This window comes from Aotus nancymaae, unplaced genomic scaffold (assembly GCF_030222135.1).
Source record: "Aotus nancymaae isolate 86718 unplaced genomic scaffold, 86718_ANA_hifiasm-v0.15.2.pri h1tg000020l, whole genome shotgun sequence".
In the NCBI taxonomy this organism is placed as follows: domain Eukaryota; kingdom Metazoa; phylum Chordata; class Mammalia; order Primates; family Aotidae; genus Aotus; species Aotus nancymaae.
In genome coordinates, this window is record NW_026988432.1 from 40,984,610 (window position 1) to 41,006,107 (window position 21,498).

The 21,498-nt window shown below is 41.4% G+C and overlaps 2 protein-coding genes across 5 annotated transcripts in view; one reads left to right on the forward strand and one right to left on the reverse strand.

Moving 5' to 3' along the window:
* The window catches only part of ELP2 (elongator acetyltransferase complex subunit 2), a 48,095-nt gene extending 44,881 nt beyond the window's left edge, over positions 1-3,214 (reverse strand). For all 3 annotated transcript variants that reach the window (XM_021670029.2, XM_021670030.2, XM_021670031.2), the window contains exons 1-2: positions 3,050-3,214; positions 156-234 (exon numbers count right to left, since the gene is read on the reverse strand). In XM_021670029.2, coding sequence (XP_021525704.2) covers positions 156-234; positions 3,050-3,187 — 217 coding nt within the window. In that variant the 5' untranslated portion in view covers positions 3,188-3,214. The remainder of the gene's footprint in view (positions 1-155; positions 235-3,049) is intronic.
* Positions 3,215-3,847: 633 nt separating this feature from the next.
* The window catches only part of SLC39A6 (solute carrier family 39 member 6), a 29,925-nt gene continuing 12,274 nt past the window's right edge, over positions 3,848-21,498 (forward strand). Inside the window, exons 1-5 of one of the 2 annotated variants that reach the window (XM_012440762.3) lie at positions 3,848-4,011; positions 6,150-6,914; positions 8,395-8,575; positions 9,423-9,592; positions 10,821-11,039. In XM_012440762.3, coding sequence (XP_012296185.1) covers positions 6,159-6,914; positions 8,395-8,575; positions 9,423-9,592; positions 10,821-11,039 — 1,326 coding nt within the window. In that variant the 5' untranslated portion in view covers positions 3,848-4,011; positions 6,150-6,158. The remainder of the gene's footprint in view (positions 4,012-6,149; positions 6,915-8,394; positions 8,576-9,422; positions 9,593-10,820; positions 11,040-21,498) is intronic. The other variant, XM_012440765.3, reaches the window with a different exon arrangement.

The window sequence follows — 21,498 nt, forward strand, 5'->3', positions numbered from 1 at the left end:
TTCACTGGGCATATCATTTTTCTTCTATTTCTCCAACTGCATAACATCATATAAGGTAATAATATACATTAAGAGAAGTGATGAGAAAAAAATGGCTAATCATACTTTATCAGAAAACAATTGAGATCAACTTTAACAATCTGGCTAATACTTACAGCCATCCTGTTTACAAATCCACTGTATGCAATTGACTCGGGCGGTGTGACCATTCAGGTTGGTAACAACAACCCTTTTCTTTAGAGAAGAAAATACCAGTTAGTAAATTGGAATTTATCCTACAGAAAAATTAATAAATAAGTAAAAACAGATTTCAGTGTTTTGCATGCTAATAAAAAGATCAGGATTACATAAAACGGATTTGCCTTCTTCAATCCATAAACTTTTATCCATGGCTTAAGTTATCCATTACTCTAAATTAGTCCTGCCTTTCTTGAGACTCCACATTTCCCGAATCCTGTCCTCTCATTACACTGAGCTCTCGGGTCAGCATCCGCCTGGTTCTACTCACTTTCCTACAATGTCCACATCCTTCTCACCCAGGCAGCCTGTCCTGACACAAGCTAGACAAGCAGCTGCTTCCTTATGGAAGTAGGCCCACCATGCTTGCACCAATCTGAGGGTTCCACTGGCAAAAAAAAAAAAAAAAAAATAGTCCTTCAATAGAGGAATCTGTGATTAATGGGTACAAGTTCACAGTTCACTTTGCATGCCATGGCCAATCAGACAGTGGGTTTTTCAGCCACAGTGGCACAATGTCACAAGGCCACAACTACTAAGGATCTCACACGTCAGATTCCTGTAGGGCCTACTGCCAGATTCCCTACAGATCCTCAACAAGCTGCTTTCATCAACCTCACCCCACACTTAGCTTATACTTCACACACCACTAAATTTTAAGTATGACTACTGCATCTCCCTCTTTACAGTCCCTTTCTCTATTCATTGCCAATGGCAATGGCTTTGAATCTGCTTATATGTCAGTTAGAATTCTCATGGCGAAGAAAAAGGAAGAGGCAAATGTGCATAAACTAATATATTTCACATACAGGTTATTTGAGGTTGTGAAACAACTTACTGTATTTCATTGTCTCTCCCACTAGACTGAGAATTCCTTGATGGCCACACGTTATCTTTCATTATCTGTGTCATCATCACTCAGCCCAGGGCTAACCCACAGATGGTCCTCAAGGATTTGCTGAATGAGCATCATTCCCAAAACTTTATTTTAGTATTTGACATGCTTCTATTCCTATATTTACTTAAAAGCCCAACCATGGCCAGGTGCAGTGGCTCACGCCTGTTAATCCCAACACTTTGGGAGGCTAAGGCAGGTGGATCACTTGAGGCCAGGAGTTCGAGACCAGCCTGGCCAACAGAGTAAAACCTGTCTCTACTAAAAACACAAAAATTCGCCAGGCATGGTGGTGCACACCTGCAATCCCTGCTACTGGGGAGGCTGAGGCATGACAATCACTTGATCTTGGGAGGCGGAGATTGCAGGTTGCACTGAGCTGAGATTGTGTCACTACATGCCAAGGGAAAAAAAAAAGCCCAACTAGCAAATATTTAACAGGAAAAACTCCTTTTTAGACTCAATACTTCTTTGTCAATATGCTAAAATTCACTAGCTCAGCCACCTGGTTATCATTTAAAATATGATGGAAAGCATAGGAACAAATCTATTCAACTGCTACAAAAACATGGGATTCTACAGCTGAATCAACGGGCCTGCTGGGGTCTCTCCCAGTTATAATTTGTCCTTGCCTCATGGTCCCTTTAAAGTTTACCCTCGTTTTTTGCACTTGCTCTTACCATTCAAGAATGCAAATAATAAGAAACAAAAACCGGGAAGAGGCAAGCAAGCTCAAGATGGGGTAATGTGGATAAAAATATTTCACATATAAATTTGAATCTGCAAAGGGTGTGAGAATATAATTATTATTATTTGAGATAGGATCTGGCTCTGTTGACGAGGCTGGAGTCCAGTGGTGTAACCCCCATCCACTGCAGCCTCAAACTCCTGCTCCCACCTCAACCTCCCCAGTAGCTGGGAATACAGGTGCACACCACCACAACCAGCTGTTTGCTAATTTTTGGTACATCCAGCTATTTGCTTTTTAATTTTTTGTAGAGACCTGGGTCTCGCTATGTTGCTAAGCTGGTCTCGAACTCCTGGACTTAAGTGATGCTCCCGCCTCTACCTCCTAAAGTGCTGGGATTGCAGGAATAAGCCACGCTCCCGGCCAATAATGAAATTTTTAATCAAATTAACAAAGCAATATGATCAGAAATGCATATAGCCATCTCCTGCGTTGTATTTTAACTTTGGGCGTTTTACTTTTTATACTTAGCCTCCTTTTGAGATTCAAGACTAACTGTATTGACCTAAATTAAATTAGCCAGTGGGAATGGGATTATAATGAATTCTGGAAAGCATGCAAAAACTATTCACTTGAGAAATTTGGTAAGGAAAATGCCAAGAAAATAACCAGCTGACTGGGTGAAGTCGAAGGAAGTCCTGCCTTATAATCAGTGCTTAGGATCCCTATCCCCTATTACGTTTCCACCAAACTGGCACTTTCTCTAAGAGGTCCATTCCCGTAGCCAAAGCACAGGTAACATTTCCTTGAAATTTAATACAACTAAAGTTCATTAACCAAAATTGAAGGAAATACAGAAATGAGACTCCATCTGTGGGATGATTTTAATCCTCATATAAATTTCAAGTGTTTTAAAACCCAAACCGATTAACGGCACTATAGTTACCAAGTCGGCTAAGATTCTCATCATTCGGGTTACAGCGTGGGGCTAACAGGTTACTGGCAGGTCATGGGTAGCAATGGCCCTAGGATGACGCCGCGCATGAGACAGAGAGGGGTGAGGGACGAGTCCGGCGGGTCCACTGGAGACTCCCAGTCCAAACCCCGCTCCCCTGAGCCCACCCGACTCGCCTCCTCGGTCTGGGGCGGCAACTATTGCGCCTCTGGAGCACGTCCACAGGTTCAAACCTCAAAAGCACAAGGATTTTGCGTTCAGCGACCTCTCTTACCAGGGGGTCATAGAGCACCACAGAGCAGGACGTGCCAAAGGCCAAAAGTCCTCTGGGCCCAGAGCTCCAGTTCAGGACTCCCCGCACCCGGTTTGGGCAGCAAAACACATGAGAAGTCTCCAACACGGGTGCCACCATGTCGCTAGCTGGTCGACCGCAGAGACACAGACGGGCACTTCCGCTCTCGGAGCGGAACTACTAGCGTGGCTTCTCCTGGGACGTCACCCGGTCCGCGTTTCGCAGGCAGCCGAGGGCCAGACGGAGGCAGCCCCGCCCCACTGCGGTCCTCCACCGCCCCCCATTCCCAACACACACTCTAACCCTGTGCAAGGCCACTGCTCTGCGCTCGGCTCTGGGACCCCGGCCCCGCCCCGCGCACAAGCCAGGCCTTTGTCCCAAGAGCGAAATCCTACCCTAGTGGCTGGGAACCCTCCCGAAGGACCTGGGGCTCATGTGCCAGGGCAGCGTCAGAAACATCCCGCTGCCCCTTACAGCCCGACTCCCTGCAGCAGCCAGGGCTAGCCCTGGGGGCGCTAACTGGCGAGCCGAGCCTCCAGGAAAGGACCCCCCAACTGCTTAGAGTGCGCTAGGGCCGCGCCACACCCCCGCGGCGTCGGCGAACACGGAAAAGCGGATCCGTCTACGGAGCCGGGTTCCGGGGTCGCACTGCGCATGCCCCGCAGTCCTTGCCAAAGGGGGCGGTGGTTCCCCGTGGCGCTGCGCTCGGCGGTAATTAGTGATTGTCTTCCAGCTCCGCGAAGGCGAGGGGCGCGGCTGCCTGTTGGCTGCGCGGCGCTACCCCCGGACCAAGGGGCAGCGAACCCAATGAAACTACCGCGTGTCCGTGCCTGGTAGAGATTTCTCCAAGAGACCAGTGCTCCCGTTCCGAGCCCTCCGGACCGCCCGCGTGAAACCGAACCTGCGCGCGTGGCAGGGCCGTGGGACCACGAGGCCGCGGAGACGTGAGTCTTTGAGGTCCGGGAGCGGGGCGGCTGGGAGGGGGAGCCCCGCAGGCCAGTCAGGGAGGGAGGTTCTGCGGAGACCGGGGTCCTGCGGGCTGGGCAGGGGGGCTACGGAAAGAGGATGCTGTGGGGGAGCCCGCCGCAAGCGTCCACTCGCCCTAGAGAGCCGGACTTCTAAGGGTCCTCAGATGGGCTTTGGGGTCCAACAGAGGATTTTTTGAGGAAACGATCCGTACTTTTCATCCCATATCCGAAGAAGCCACTGACGTGTTTAGAAATAAAAAGCTTTTAGAAGCGAGCTTTGTGCCCTCTTTTCTGTTTCTGTAGTCGCCTTTTTCTGCAAGGCCCTTCTGCTTTCCGTTTTTCTCCAGCACGCGCCAACTTCCAGGGAAGGAGATTCTCGAACGGGTCCGCGACCGCGCTCAGCATCCTCCCTGGAGAAAGGCTTGGAGCTGCTTGGAGCTGTCCCCTGTGCTAGTCCCCTCCCATCCCGCTCCTCGCCTCTCTCCTGGGAATGATTTCTAAATGTTTCTCTTTTGCCAGTAAAAGAATTTCCGAAACTTCAGGCCCCCAAAATTCCTCTTTCATAAGCCTCGTTCTACACCGTACCTCCATTTCCCACTGCTCTCTGTATGATACGCTGCACTTGTGCAACACCTGCGTTTTAACGAGCACTTATGATATACATTCCTTCATGTGTTTTCCTCATTCGCCTTGCAAAATAGGTATTCCCGGTGTTTTAGATAAGGTGATGAATTCCAGAGCCCTATTTAAAGAAGAACAGCTGGCCGCGGTAGAGCTTGGTAGCCCCACGCTATTGCTTAGTTGGAAACTCGACCTCTGCGTCTTTTGCGGGAGATGTGGGTTTGACCATCATCACGTCCACCGTTGGTGCTGGACATCCTGCTAGGTCTGAATTAACCGAATTCTGGCTCTGCTTAACAGAATTCTGCTTTTCAAAATCCAACTCAATTGCTAACTCCTCTCTGGGGCATAGGCCTTTGGTTCCAAACACTGTTGTGGATGATTAACAACAGTCTGTGATTAAATGTTGACTGGTTTATAGTAACACAAGGATGCTACAGTGAGTTTTTCATGATGTTCAATTTACTTAAAGAGTTCTATGTGTGGACATAATATGTCTGATTCATTGTCAAGTAGGAAAAAAGATTCCATGTGTATTTAAAGTATACACCTATTTAAGGCTGAGGGTGGTGGTCACGCCTGTAATCCCAGCACTTTGGGAAGTGGAGGTGGAGGATCTCTTGAGGCCAGGAGTTCAAGACCAGCCTGAGCAACATAGTGAGACCTTGTCTCTACTCAAAAAAAAAAAAAAAAGAAAGAAAGAAAGAAAAAAAAAAAACTTCTTTAAAAAAAATTAAGTACACATGTATTTGAGTATGCATAGAAAATATTCTGAGGGATACACTGGCAAAATTGAGCACCTTTGAGGATTGTGATTGGGGAAAAGGGCCTTAAATGGACTTGTATATAAGGAGAGTGTATTCGTTTAAAATTTTTTAAATACTTGAATTCTGAGATGATTATTTCTGTTTTTTGGTGTTAGAAGATTATTATATGAAATAATGGTGATGATGAAGGTAGCTAGATTTCATGTAGTTCTTTTTTTTTTTTTTTTTTTTGAGACAGGATTTCACCATGTTGCCCAGGCTGGTCTCAAACTTTTGACCTCAGGTAATCTGCCTGCCTCGGCCTCCTAAAGTGCTAGAATAATAGGCATGAGCCACCACGCCCCGCCCAGATTTCATTTTGAATCATTGGCCTCAGTGATTCAAATAATTGTTCAAATAAATTCTCAACTTCAGTAAGAAACTGATGGCTGTGGCCGCATGGATCTCTCCTGTCTCTGAGTTTCTTTTGCTTTTACAGTGTTAATAGCAGTCTCTTAGCACTCAGCTAGCTGTTCTCCAGTGGTTTCATGTGTTTTAGCAATGCAAGGGTAGAGCCTAGGATTCTAGTTCTCTCCATATTCACAGTACCTAGTGCCACACTGGTCACATCACATGATCCTCTGGTAACTTTGATTATTTGATTACACATTAATTTTCAGTATGAGGTTTCTAAATTCAATTTGTTTCAGAAGTGAGTCAAGAATTTCTTTTTCCTGTCTTTTCTAGGAATGCACAATGGCGAGGAAGTTATCTGTAATCTTGATCCTGACCTTCGCCCTTTCTGTCACAAATCCCCTTCATGAACTAAAATCAGCAGCTGCTTTCCCCCAGACCACTGAGAAAATTAATCCAAATTGGGAATCTGGCATTAATGTTGACTTGGCAATTACCACACGCCAATATCATCTACAACAGCTTTTCTACCGCTATGGAGAAAATAATACTTTGTCAGTAGAAGGGTTCAGAAAATTGCTTCAAAATATAGGCATAGATAAGATTAAAAGAATCCATATACACCATGACCATGAGCATCACTCAGACCACGAGCATCACTCTGACCACGAGCATCACTCAGACCATGATCATCACTCTCACCGTAATCATGCTGCTTCTGGTAAAAATAATCGGAAAGCTCTTTGCCCAGACCATGACTCAGATAGTTCAGGTAAAGAACCTAGAAACAGCCAGGGGAAAGGAGCTCACCAACCCGAACATGCCAGTGGTAGAAGGAATGTCAAGGACAGTGTTAGTGCTAGTGAAGTGACCTCAACCATATACAACACTGTGTCTGAAGGAACTCACTTTCTAGAGACAATAGAGACTCCAAAACCTGGAAAACTCTTCCCCAAAGATGTAAGCAGCTCCACTCCACCCAGTGTCACAGAAAAGAGCCGGGTGAGCCGGCTGGCTGGTAGGAAAACAAATGAATCTGCGAGTGAGCCCCGAAAAAGCTTTATGTATTCCAGAAACATGAATGAAAATCCTCAGGAGGTAAGTTGAGTGCTATTCATTATTTTAATATACCTGTGTTTCTGTCCTGTCTCTCCTACTAAAGTAAAAATAAAATGGTGAAATTATTAAAAAGGGAATTTGCACCTTCTCAGCAAGGCACTTGGCACAAAGCATGCCTGCTATGTTGTAAATGTTCCCAATTCAGAACTTAGGGAATAGTTCTTTTGGTGAGTATAGTGCTGCCTTCTAAAATTTTTTCTGATATAGAATATAAAAAGAGAAAGGTATCAAGGTTATCTTTAGAGAAAGACTATAAAGGTGCATATTATTAGTAAAAAAAATAGAAAAGGGTTGAAAGCAGGAGTTAGAATCCATGTTTTAGAGAAAGGTGTGACTGAGGAGGTGAAGACCACTGAGAATAGCACTGCTACCTCCTTGACAGAGGTCCACAATGACTTGAGAAGTGATTGAAATTGGAGCAGTTTCCAAGAATGTCTTGCTGGACAAGGGAAAAGTCTGGGTAGTGAGGTTCTAAGTTCATGCAGTTTTTCTAGAGTAGACTTCCAGACTGTACATAATTTGCCTTGACTGAGAGATGTCAAGAACAAGGAATTGTGTTTAAAAAAAAAAAAAAAGGAACAAGGAATTAGTTGATACAGTTTAATAAATAAAACTTAAGTACTTCATTCAAACCAGCATGTGACTGTACTAATTCTGGAATAATTCTAGTAGTGGTCATAGCCATAGCAACACTGGTGATAAAGTGCTCTGAGTAGTATCAACTGAGAATTGTGGTGGGAGTTTAAAATGTCTTTACAGAAGATGAGAAACTGGTACTAAAGCCAGTTTTGAGTTGTTTTTTTTTTTTTCTTGGTTGGGGGAAAGATTGCATAGAGGAGTATCTTCAAACTAAGTTTGTCATCCAATTAAGTAGTTGAAAACATCTGCCTGCCGGTACAGGTTTGTTTTATTAACCAGCCTTGCCTTCTGCAAGAATCATCTGCATAATTTAATATCCTCTCATTGCAGAGCATTACTTTGCCAGGTATGTAGACAGAACTGAGTTTTTGCAAGTAGAGTCATTACTAGAAGAGGGGCATGTCTTGGACTTGTTTAGGCCAAGTAGGATAGCGTTAGTACTGAAGCAACATATTTCTCAATCTCTGATGAACCCCATTTTGAAATTAAAGCTCATTTCCTTAATACATTTATACAATGAGTTAACAGGCTTGTGAATCTCCATTTATCCTCATGCTTGTTCCACCTGAGGCTTTCTCCCTAGGTGACTGGTGATGTACTGCTTCTCTGATGAAGTAGATAGAAGAGATGGGATACCACTGTGGTGACATAGTATCACCAGGTAGCTGGAGGCAAGTTCCAAAGTGCTCAAAACAGAAGTTGATTTTAATTTTCATTAACTTGGGAAAACAAAGAAGTAGCTTTAGTAAAAAGGGTTATGTCATCACACTACTCTGATGGGGATGTCTTTTGGTAATTTTCACTGCTTTATTTCTTTCAGTGTTTGAATGCGTCAAAGCTACTGACATCTCATGGCATGGGCATCCAGGTTCCGCTGAATGCAACTGAGTTCAACTATCTCTGTCCAGCTATAATCAACCAAATTGATGCTAGATCTTGTCTGATTCATACAAGTGAAAAGAAGGCTGAAATCCCTCCAAAGACCTATTCATTACAAATAGGTAGAATTGCCTTTTTTATGTAAAAACAGTTTTCAGTAGATACATGTATGTTGTGCTTTTCCTTAGACTTGCATCAGCCTATTTGTTTTCCAGTACAATTCCAAATATGTCATCTTAGTTGTTCTTTACCCTGAATGTGAAGAAAGCAAGGAAAGGTGTTAGACCTGCCCTTTAAAGAAAACCCAGAAAATAACATTTCAATTATCACTTCTCTGGGTTCATCCTACAAGAAGGTGTCAGGATTATCTGAAATTTGGGATTTTTATATCATGTCGCACTGTTTGGGAGGAGGTCTCAGGTTCATCTCTGCTGCTTAGGAACCTAATACTGATATATTCTTACTGATAATTAAAATTAGGATAAACTCTTCTGTAGTACAGGGTCGCATTGCTCAAAAGTAATGAGGAAGAAATCACTGCTTTGTTTTCTGAGGACATTATTGAGTTCCTGGTTTCTTCCTCTCTTTTTTTCTTTTCATTTTTTCTAAAAAAAAAAAAAATCTTTTATAATTTAGCTGGTATAGCAGTCTAAAAGCTCAGTTCCTAAGTGAGCTAGAGTTCATCCTTAGTAACCATTTGTTTTCCTCTTTTACCCCAACCTGAAGAATTTCCCAGTAGGGCTGTGCTCCTTACCTGGAGAGTTCTTAAGTACCAGTGAGGTTGTTCATTTCAGCTAACAAGAGGTTTCTTGATTATTGTGCTATTGTCACAATAGGTCCTATTTGTATTCAATTTGTGTGTTTTTAGCTTTTCTGCTTTTACATGTCACTTTATGCTACTCTCCAAAAGTCTTTCTTGTAAAGTTTATTAACTGTATAAATTTTTCTTTGCTCTATTTTGTTTGACAGCCTGGGTTGGTGGCTTTATAGCCATTTCCATCATCAGTTTTCTGTCTTTGCTGGGGGTTATCTTAGTGCCTCTCATGAATCGGGTGTTTTTCAAATTTCTCCTGAGTTTCCTTGTGGCATTGGCTGTTGGAACTTTGAGTGGTGATGCTTTTTTACACCTTCTTCCACATGTGAGTATTGTAATTTGTCGTGTTAGTATTTGATTATTCAACATTGAAAAAATAATATGTTTTGGTTTATACTATATTTTTTTGTATAAAATGTTATAAATTTGGTTTTAAAAAGCTTATTTTAAAATACATTTGATAAGTGAAAGCTGTATTTTTGTGCTAGATCTTAATATGTCTGTGAATTTTGCTTTCCTTTTACCAAACACAAACTAATTTAACTTTTTGAAACTCACTTAATAAAAAGAGACAAATTCTGCCCAGCTATTAGTACTGTGACGAACTGCAGCAAGTTGAGTTATCTGCTTTACCTGTTAGTGTAATTGCCACAGAAATAAAATATGTGAGTGACCCTTTATGTACCCAAGAAACTTGGAGGTTTTTCTTCAGAGTTGAATGTATGTATGTATTTAGAATTTTATACTTCATGACACACAAAACAAGCTTGGTAAAGTTAATTTACTTTTCCATCAAGTATTTTGGATAGGTATTCAGTCAAAAAATATGCGTAAATTCCCATTAAAGGTTTTCGGGTAAGTAGGAAAAGGAAATCACACCATGCCTAGGGCACTACAAATCTCATGTTCCATTCAGTAGTGAAAGAAAACTATGTTGCTCTGACAAGCTCTCAGACCACCAGATGGCAGATGTTGGTGAATACCTGCTGATAGAAAGTGGCATGTGTATTGGGTGTACTGTGTGATTTCCCCGAGTCTCTTAGTGGGTTCCACACCCTGATTCCCTAATGTGCAGTAGCAGTAGTTACTACTCCATTTAGCTATAGGCTGCTAGGGCAGTGCACCTGGATCTCAGGTACCTGCCAGGGCCCAACATATACACACTAGTCTTCTTACAAGGCTAGTCTGATAACATTGGTATGGACTTTTCAGTTGGGAATATAAGCAGTAGAAACTGTGCACATTCAGTCTAGTATTCCCGTTATTTGTGGCCATGATAATTTGTCAAACATTGAAAATGCTCACTATTTATGTATTATGAGGGTCACTGGGAATGTATCAGAAGTGCCATAGTACATGGCATGCATTAATTTCTAGATAGCTAGCTGTTCATTGGTCATTTTATTTTTAATGTCCTAAACTTCACCTTGTCTCTGAAGTGTGTGAATAATTGCCTAACTCTGAATGATTTCAAATTTGGCCTTACTTAGCCAACTTTCTGACTTGTTATGTGAAACTGATGCATTTATAAATAAAAATTATTTTGCCTTCAGTCTCATGCAAGTCACCACCATAGTCATAGCCATGAAGAACCAGCAATGGAAATGAAAAGAGGACCACTTTTCAGTCATCTTTCTTCTCAAAACATAGAAGAAAGTGCCTACTTTGATTCTACATGGAAGGGGCTAACAGCTCTAGGAGGCCTATATTTCATGTTTCTTGTTGAACATGTCCTCACATTGATCAAACAATTTAAAGATAAGAAAAAAAAGGTAAGAAAAAGTATGCTGACTACTTACTATGCTTCAGACATCTATAGTAGTACCCTAACTAGATTGTTAGACTAGCAGGCCTAATTGTATGAGCTTTATTTGAGAGGGAATTCAGTACCCTCGAAGTACTTTTTGGTCCCAGAGATATTTATGAGGAGCATTTTTATATCTTAATAGCTCTGAAGTTTTCCATCTTTGCTATTCTCTTGAAACTCATGACAGAGTAGGAAAGGCCAGAATAAACATCTCTATGAGTGACCAGACAAGGTACCAACAGGGCCTTAAAGACCAAAAGCATCGTGGATACATGGATACACCATCAATATTTATTAGTAGTTATGATTAACTAATGTGATTAATTTCAAATTATTTAGTAGCAAAATGTTCTGTTTTCTTTTAAAGGGTATGTGACTTTTACAGGCTTGCCCTCTGCAAATTGAATCAGAAATGGTATGAAGTCAAACAATAGGCTCTTTCTTTCTGGCAAAAAAAAAAAACACACACACACACACTTTTGAGTTGCCTATGGTAATTTCCCACTTTTTATTTGATGTGATCAGACAAGTCATTCAGAAGACTGTTAGGAGACTCTTAAAAATGATGTGGGGGCCAGGCACTGTGGCTCATGCCTATAATCCCAGCACTTTGGGAGGCCAAGGCAGGCAGATCACTTAAGGTCAGGAGTTCAAGACTAGCCTGGCCAACATGGGAAAACCCCATCTGTACTACAAATACGAAAAGTAGCCAGGCAAGGTGGTGCACACCTGTAATCTCAGCTACTCGGGAGACTGAGGCACAAGAATCGCTTGAGCCCAGGAGGCAGAGGCTGCAGTGAGCCAAGACTGCACCACTGCATTCCAACCTGGGCAACAGTGAGACTGTCTCAAAAAATAAATAAATAAAAATTATGTGTTCACATCTCAACATTTTAACATAACACATCTGTCTACTCATATTCTGGTCATTTGATATTGACAAGGATGTTTTTCGAGTTGGAGTTCTGTATTCTGTATCATCTTTTCTTTTTTTCTTTATCAGCCATGCTGCTCCATCTACGATTTCCAATTTTGGTCTCTCTAAAATTGAACAAGAGGTTACACACTTAAAGCTATTCTGAATGTAGAATCTAGGTTTTGGAAATTAAAAAAAAAATTTATGCAGTGGTAGCCTTACATAATTTGATACCTTTTTTTAGCATCTTGCATTTGAATCTTCAAAGCATTCAGCTTTTGTGTTCACAGAATTAAGTATCCCCTACCAGGCACGGTGGCTCACACCTATAATCCTAGCACTGTGGGAGGCTAAAGCAGAAGGATTGCTTGAGGCCAGGAGTTTGAGAGCAGCCTGGGCACAGCCAGACCCCATCTCTACCCCCCCAAAAAGAAGTAATTCCTTACCATCATTTCATAGTTTGAGCAATGTGTAATTAAATTGTGCAATTACAGTAATAGGTATAACTGGCATGAAGAGATTTCAAAACTAACACAGTTGATTCTTGCTAAGCATAGAATCAAGTCAGAATCATCCACAGCTCACTGTGGGAAACAAATGCATGTGTAAACAGGAGAGTATTTATACTAGGAATATTTGCTTTTAGGGATTTTACATTCACCAAAATCTCAAATCAAAAATTTTGAACCCTCTCTTTAGTGGACCTAAATATAGAGAGAAGAAGTAAAATAAGAATACCTTTTTTTTTTTTTTTTTTTTTTTTTGTGACAGGGTTTCACTATGTTGGGCAGGCTGGTCTCGAACTCCTGACCTTATGATCCACCTGCCTCGACCTCCCAAAATGCTGGGAATACAGGCATGAGCCACCGTACCCGGCCTAGCTTATTTATTCTCAATCAAGGAAGTCGTCTTCTGTGTTCCCATTGTCCCAATTACTTCCCTTGGACTATTTCTTAATGTTATTGAATAGTTTCTAAACTCATTTAATTCTCTCAAAAAGAAAAAAAGCTACTCATTATATGGTGAGTACTTTGAGCTCTTCAGGCATTTTTTACTTAGGGTTTTCCTTAACAGAGCCATCCTGCACCCCTGGGAGATCCCATATATCATAGTATCATAGTTTTAGGTTACCCACCATATATGGACTAGTTTATTCCTACTTCTTTTAAGTCCTCTGCAGTTATTCTTACTTTTTTTTTTTAAAGGTCAATTATTCAGGGACACTTGGGGATGGGTCTTTTTTTTTTTCTTTTTTTTACGTCTGGGTCAAAATGCCATAATTTATTTAACATTCTCATTTCAACTTAGTTTCCAAATTTTACCTAAAGACAACTTTTCTTTTTTCTTTCTTTTTTCAAAAGACAGGATCTTGCCCTGTTACCTAGGTTAGCATGCAGTGGCATGATCATAGCTCACTGCAGCCTCAAATTCTTGGATTTAAGCAATCATCTTACCTCAGCCTCCCAAGTAACTGGGACTACAGGCTCGTGCCACCATGCCCGGCTAAGGATAGCTTTTCTTTAACTTAGCTCTCTTTAATCTGGGACTCCGAGAGATAGACCCTCTGTTATCTGGTAAAGAGTAATTTTTTTTAACTCTAGGTTATAACTCTAGATTGTTAGTGAGTTGTAAAATCAATCTGTGTGTCATAACCAATATTTTTAAATGCAACAGTAATATTAGGGTATATTATATATATATTACTATGTTTATATTACACATATTACTGTGAGTTGTAGTCAGAGTAGTTTGATGCTCTGTGCTTTAAAATAATATCTACTAGAATGTAAGCTCTTAAAAGCCAGGATCTCTCTGTGTTGTTTACAGCTCTGTCTCCAATATGTAGAATAGTGTCTGGTACATAATAGATGGTAATAAATATTGAATGTTTAAGGAACATGAAACAGCAAGTAAGCAAAATTTCTAGGAGAAGACTTCCTACAGAAGTTTTGCAAATGTTACATGTTCTCTTCCCTTTTTGAAATATGTTGAGTTTATCTTTTTTAAAGGCATCCAGATATTAAAGTTACTTAATAATTTATAATCTAATTCTCTCAAAAAGAAAAATACTATTTATTATATGGTGAGTATGAGGAGTTCCTCAAACTCATAACAGACCATTTTACTTAGTACTTTCTTAAGAGATTCATCCTACACCCCTGGGAGATTCTGTATATCATATTTTTAGGTTACCTGCCTTCTGCTAGTTAAGCTTAACTTTCTGCTAGTGAAGGTTATTGTTCATGTTGAAAACTGGATAATCATCTCTGATACCCCCTCATTCCCATATCCAGTCAAGTTTTATTAAATATGTCCATGGTCTCTTCATTCCTCTCCATCTTTCTCGCTGTCATTCTAGTCCAAGCCATGGTTGTCTCCCACCTGAGTGACAGTTATTGCCTCCTAATAGGGGCCTGTCACATTATTTTATTCCTTTCCCAATCTAGACTTCACAGAGCAGATAGTGATTTTAAATGAAAATATGATGAGGTTGCACACCACCATTTAAAATCCTTCCCTCAGTGGCTCCGTTAGTTGTTGGACAAAGCCCACTATTCTCAACAGAGTTCTATTGTCTTGTCTCCTTCAGCTGCCTCAGCCTTATCTCTGGCCACCCTGTCTGACCTAGTAGGCCATGCCACCTTGTACTTCTTTGAGTTCCAGAACAGTGCTGACCCCTTCCAAGTGCTATTCTCCCTGCCTGGAATGCTGCCTTCCCCACCTTCCCCAACAAACTTCTGCCTGTCTTTTAGTCTTGGTGTAAGTGTTACATTTTTTCAGTGGCCCTCTAGAAATTATTGAGGTCATGTTATTATACACTCTTAATAGCACTCTGTTCTTTTCTATTGTAAAATGTATCCAAAGTTGTAATCAAAGAATTGTATAATCATTATCTGTGTAAAACCCTTCTCCCTGTGGATAATAAGCTCTATGAGAACAGAGACTGTGTGTGTCTTGTTTTATGTTGTACTCCTAGCATTTAGCATAGGGAACATTGTGGGCCTTTAATACTTGTGGAATGAAAGAATTGGTTAAACTGTAAGTTCTAGAATAATTGCCCAATAAGAAATAAAGCACCACCATAAATGACTTAAGATACCCTGAATTCATTTATTTTTAAAAATATTTAAGTACTTTGTCTGATTGAGGTATTATATTCAGGATAAATGTAAAGATTTGTCTGTGTGTTTGCCTTTAAAAGCTCTTTTTTTTTTAATTTTTTTTATTGCATTTTAGGTTTTGGGTACATGTGAAGAACATACAAGATTGTTGCATAGGTACACACATGGCAGTGTGTTGTGCTGCCTTCTTCCCCATCACCTATATCTGGCATTTCTCCCCATGCTATCTCTCCCCAACTCCCCACCCCCGGCTGTCCCTTCCCTATTTCCCCCCGACAGACCCCAGTGTGTGATGCTCCCCTCCCTGTGTCCATGTGTTCTCATTGTTCAACACCCACCTATGAGTGAGAACATGTTGGTGTTTGATTTTCTGTTCTTGTGTCAGTTTGCTGAGAATGATGGTTTCCAGGTTCATCCATGTCCCTACAAAGGACACGAACTCATTGTTTTTGATGGCTGCATAATATTCCATGGTGTATATGTGCCACATTTTCCCTGTCCAGTCTGTCATCGATGGGCATTTGGGTTGGTTCCAGATCTTTGCTATTGTAAACTGTGCTGCAGTGAACATTCGTGTGCGTGTGTCCTTAGAGGAGAACGATTTATAATCCTTTGGATATATACCCAGTAATGGGATTGCTGGGTCAAATGGAATTTCTATTTCTAGGTCCTTGAGGAATCGCCACACTGTCTTCCACAATGGTCGAACTAATTTACACTCCCACCAACAGTGTAAAAGTGTTCCTATTTCTCCACATCCTCTCCAGCATCTGTTGTCTCCAGATTTTTTAATGATCGCCTTTCTAACTGGCGTGAAGTGGTATCTCAATGTAGTTTAGATTTGCATTTCTCTAATGACCAGTGATGATGAGCATTTTTCCTTTCTTTTTTTTTTTTTTTTTTGAGACGAGTTTCGCTCTTGTTACCCAGGCTGGAGTGCAATGACGCGATCTCAGCTCACCGCAACTTCCACCTCCTGGGTTCAGGCTATTCTCCTGCCTCAGCCTCCTGAGTAGCTGGGATTACAGGCATGCACCACCATGCCCAGCTAATTTTTTGTATTTTTAGTAGAGACGGGGTTTCACCATGTTGACCAGGATGGTCTTGATCTCTTGACCTCGTGATCCACCCGCCTCGGCCTCCCAAAGTGCTGGGATTACAGGCGTGAGCCACCACACCCAGCGATGAGCATTTTCTCATATGTTTGTTGGCCTCCTATATGTCTTCTTTTGTAAAGTGTCTGTTCATGTCCTTTGCCCCCTTTTGAATGGGCTTGTTTGTTTTTTTCTTGTAAATCTGTTTTAGTTCTTTGTAGATTCTGGATATCAGCCCTTTGTCAGATGGGTAGATTGCAAAAATTTTTTCCAGTTCTGTTGGTTGCCGATGCACTCTAATGACTGTTTCTTTTGATGTGCAGAAGCTGTGGAGTTTGATTAGGTCCCATTTGTCTATTTTGGCTTTTGTTGCCAGTGCTTTTGGTGTTTTGGTCATGAAGTCCTTGCCTACGCCTATGTCCTGAATGGTTTTGCCTAGATTTTCTTCTAGGGTTTTTATGATGTTAGGTCTTATGTTTAAGTCTTTAATCCATCTGGAGTTAATTTTAGTGTAAGGTGTCAGGAAGGGGTCCAGTTTCTGCTTTCTGCACATGGCTAGCCAGTTTTCCCAACACCATTTATTAAACAGGGACTCCTTTCCCCATTGCTTGTTTTTGTCAGGTTTGTCAAAGATCAGATGGTTGTAGATGTGTTGTGTTGCCTCTGCGGCCTCTGTTCTGTTCCATTGGTCTATATCTCTGTTTTGGTACCAGTACCATGCTGTTTTGATTACTGTAACCTTGTAGTATAGTTTGAAGTCCGGTAGTGTGATGCCTCCCGCTTTGTCCTCTTTGCTTAGAATTGACTTGGCTATGTGGGCTCTCTTTTGGTTCCATGTGAAGTTTAAGGTGGTTTTTTCCAGTTCTGTGAAGAAGGTCATTGGTAACTTGATGGGGATAGCGTTGAATCTGTAAATTACTTTGGGCAGTATGGCCATTTTCACGATATTGATTCTTCCTAACCATGAACATGGAATATTTCTCCATCTGTTTTTGTCCTCTCTTATTTCTTTGAGCAGTGGTTTTTGGTTCTCCTTGAAGAGGTCCTTCACGTTCTTTGTTAGTTGTATTCTTAGGTATTTTATTCTCTTTATAGCAATTGTGAATGGCAGTTCGTTCTTGATTTGGCTCTCTTTAAGTCTGTTATTGGTGTATAGGAATGCTTGTGATATTTGCACATTGATTTTGTATCCTGAGACATTGCTGAAGTTGCTTATCAGTTTCAGGAGATTTTGGGCTGAGACAATGGGGTCTTCTAGATATACAATCATGTCGTCTGCAAATAGAGACAATTTGACTTCCTCCTTTCCTATTTGAATACCCTTTATTTCTTTTTCTTGCCTGATTGCTCTGGCTAGAACTTCCAATACTATACTGAATGGGAGTGGTGAGATAGGGCATCCTTGTCGAGTGCCAGATTTCAAAGGGAATGCTTCCAGTTTTTGCCCATTCAATATGATATTGGCTGTTGGTTTGTCATAAACAGCCTTTATTATTTTGAGATACGTTCCATCAATACCTAGTTTTTTGAGGATTTTTAGCATAAAGGGCTGTTGAATTTTGTCAAAGGCCTTCTCTGCATCAATTGAGATAATCATGTGGTTTTTGTCTTTGGTTCTGTTTATGTGGTGAATTACGTTTATAGACTTGCTCATGTTGAGCCAGCCTTGCATCCCCGGGATGAAGCCTACTTAATCATGGTGGATAAGCTTTTTGATGTGCTGTTGCAATCGGTTTGCCAGTATTTTATTGAAGATTTTTGCATCTATGTTTATCATGGATATTGGCCTGAAGTTATCTTTTCTTGCTGAGTCTCTGCTGGGTTTTGGTATCAGGATGATGTTGGTCTCATAAAATGATTTGGGAAGGATTCCCTCTTTTTGGATTGTTTGGAATAGTTTCAGAAGGAATGGTACCAGCTCCTCTTTGTATGTCTGGTAGAATTCGGCTGTGAATCTGTCTGGACCTGGGCTTTTTTTGGGTGGTAGGCTCTTAATTGCTGCCTCAACTTCAGACCTTGTTATTGGTCTATTCAGGGTTTCGACTTCTTCCTGGTTTAGGCTTGGGAGGATGCAAGTGTCCAGGAATTTATCCATTTCTTCCAGGTTTACTAGTTTATGTGCATAGGGATGTTTGTAATAATCTCTGATGATGGTTTGTATTTCTGTGGAATCTGTGGTGATATCCCCTTTATCCTTTTTTATTGCATCTATTTGATTATTCTCTCTTTTATTTTTTATTAATCTGGTTAGTGGTCTGTCTGTTTTGTTGATCTTTTTGAAAAACCAGCTCCTGGATTTATTGATTTTTTGAAGTGTTTTTTGTGTCTCTGTCTCCTTCAGTTCTGCTCTGATCTTAGTTATTTCTTGTCTTCTGCTAGGTTTTGAGTTTTTTTGATCTTGTTCCTCTAGCTCCTTCAATTTTGATGATACGGTGTTGATTTTAGATCTTTCCTTGCTTCTCATGTGGGCATTTATTGCTATATATTTTCCTCTAGACATTGCTTTAAATGTGTCCCAGACATTCTGGTATGTTGTGTCTTCATTCTCGTTGGTTTCAAAGAATATCTTTATTTCTGCCTTCATTTCGTTGTTTATCTAGTCAACATTCAAGAGCCAGTTGTTCAGTTTCCATGAAGCTGTGCGGTTCTGAGTTCGTTTCTGAATTCTGAGTTCTAACTTGATTGCACTGTGGTCTGAGAGACTGTTTGTTATGATTTCCGTTCTTTTGCATTTGCTGAGGAGTGATTTACTTCCAATTATGTGGTCAGTTTTAGAGTAGGTGTGATGTGGTACTGAGAAGAATGTATATTCTGTGGATTTGGGGTGGAGAGTTCTGTAAATGTCTATTAGGTTTGCTTGGTCCAGGTCTGAGTTCAAGACCTGGATATCCTTGTTAATTTTCTGTCTGGTTGATCTGTCTAATATTGACAATGGGGTGTTGTCTCCCACTATTACTGTGTGGGAGTCTAAGTCTCTTTGTAAGTCATTAAGAACTTGCTTTATGTATCTGGGTGCCCCTGTGTTGGGTTTGTATATATTTAGGATCGTTAGCTCTTGTTGCATTGATCCTTTTACCATTATGTAATGTCCTCCTTTGTCTCTTTTGATCTTTGTTGGTTTAAAGTCTATTTTATCTGAGATGAGAATTGGAACTCCTGCTTTTTTTTGCTCTCCATTTGCTTGGTAAGTCTTCCTCCATCCCTTTATTTTGAGCCTTTGTGTATCCTCGCATGTGAGATCGGTTTCCTGGATACAGCACACTGACGGGTTTTAGCTTTTTATCCAATATGCCAGTCTGTATCTTTCGATTGGGGCATTTAGCCCATTTACATTTAGGGTTAATATTGTTATGTGTGAATTTGATCCTGCCATTTTGATGCTAGCTGGCTGTTTTGCCCGTTAGTTGATGCAGTTTCTTCATTGTGTTGATGCTCTTTACCATTTGGTATGTTTTTGGAGTGGCTGGTACTGGTTGTTCCTTTCTGTGTTTAGTGCCTCTTTCAGGAGCTCTTGTAAAGCAGGCCTGGTGGTGATGAAATCTCTGAGTACTTGCTTGTTTGTAAAGGATTTTATTTTTCCTCCACTTATGAAGCTTAGTTTGGCTGGATATGAAATTCTGGGTTGAAAGTTCTTTTCTTTAAGGATGTTGAATATTGGCCCCCCACTCTCTTCTGGCTTGTAGGGTTTCTGCTGAGAGATCTGCTGTGAGTCTGATGGGCTTCCCTTTGTGGGTAACCCGACCTTTGTCTCTGGCTGCCCTTAGCATTTTCTCCTTCATTTCAACCCTAGTGAATCTGACGATTATGTGCCTTGGAATTGCCCTTCTTGAGGAATATCTTTGTGGTGTTCTCTGTATTTCCTGGACCTGAATATTGGCCTGCCTTGCTAGTTTGGGAAAGTTTTCCTGGATAATATCCTGAAGAGTATTTTCCAGCTTGGATTCATTCTCTCCGTCACATTCAGGTACACCTGTCAAACGTAGATTAGGTCTTTTCACATAGTCCCATATTTCTTGTTGACTTTGTTCATTCCTTTTTACCCTATTTTCTCTAATCTTGCCTTCTCATTTTATTTCATTGAGTTGATCTTCAACCTCTGATATCCTTTCTTCTGCTTGGTCAATTCGGCTGTTGAAACTTGTGTATGCTTTGCAAAGTTCTCATGTTGTGTTTTTCAGCTCCATCAATTCACTTATATTCCTCTCTAAGTTGTTTATTCTCTTTAGCATTTTCTCAAATCTTTTTTCAAGGTTCTTAGTTTCTTTGCATTGGGTTAGAACATGTTCTTTTAGCTCACAAAAGTTTCTTGTTGCCCACCTTCTGAAGCCTGAATCTGTCAATTCATCACACTCATTCTCCATCCAGCCTTGTTCCCTTGCTGGTGAGGAGTTGTGATCCCTTGTAGGAGGAGAGGCGTTCTGGTTTCTGGTGTTTTCATCCTTTTTGCACTGGTTTCTTCCCATCTTTGTGGATTTATCCACCTGTCGTCTTTGTAGTTGTTGACTTCCAGATTGGGTCTCTGAGTGGACGTCCAGTTTTTTCATGATGAAGTTACTTCTTTCTGTTTCTAGTTTTCCTTCTAACAGTCAGTCCCCTCTGCTGTAGGACTGCTGAGGTCCACTCCAGGCCCTGCTTGCCTGGGGATCACCTGCAGTGGCTGCAGAACAGTAAGGGTTGCTGCCAGTTTCTTCTTCTGCTATCTTTGTCCCTGAAGGATACCCGCCTGATGTAAGTCTGAACTCTCCTTTATGAGATGACTCTTTGGATATACAGGGGTCAGGGAGCTGCTTGAGGAGACAGTCAGTCCTTTATAGGAGCTCAAGTGCTGAGCTGTGAGCTTTGTTGTTCATTCAGAGCTGTTGGGCAGGTATGTTTATGTCTGCTGCAGCAGAACTCATAACCCCCCCTTTTTTTTCCCAGGTACTCTGTCCCGGGGAGTTAGGGCTTTATTTGAGTTTCTGTTGTGCTGCTGCCTTGTTTCAGGGCTGCCTTGCGCAGTGAGGAGGCAGCCTAGTCACTGTCTGACTGCAGAGGCTTTGCTGAGCTGCTGTGGGCTCCGCCCAGCTGCCATGTGAACTTCCCTGCAGTCGTGTTTGTACGGGTGTAGTTAGAACTGCTTTGGCAATGGCGGCCCACCTCTATAATGGTGTACTCTCTCTGTAATTGTGAGCTGCCTCAGCAATGGCAAACTACCTCTGTAGTGGTGGACTGTCTCAGTAACGGCAAACGCCCCTCCCTCACAGATCTGGACCATCCCGGGTTTAGCTGTGCTTGCTATGAAACCCTCAATCC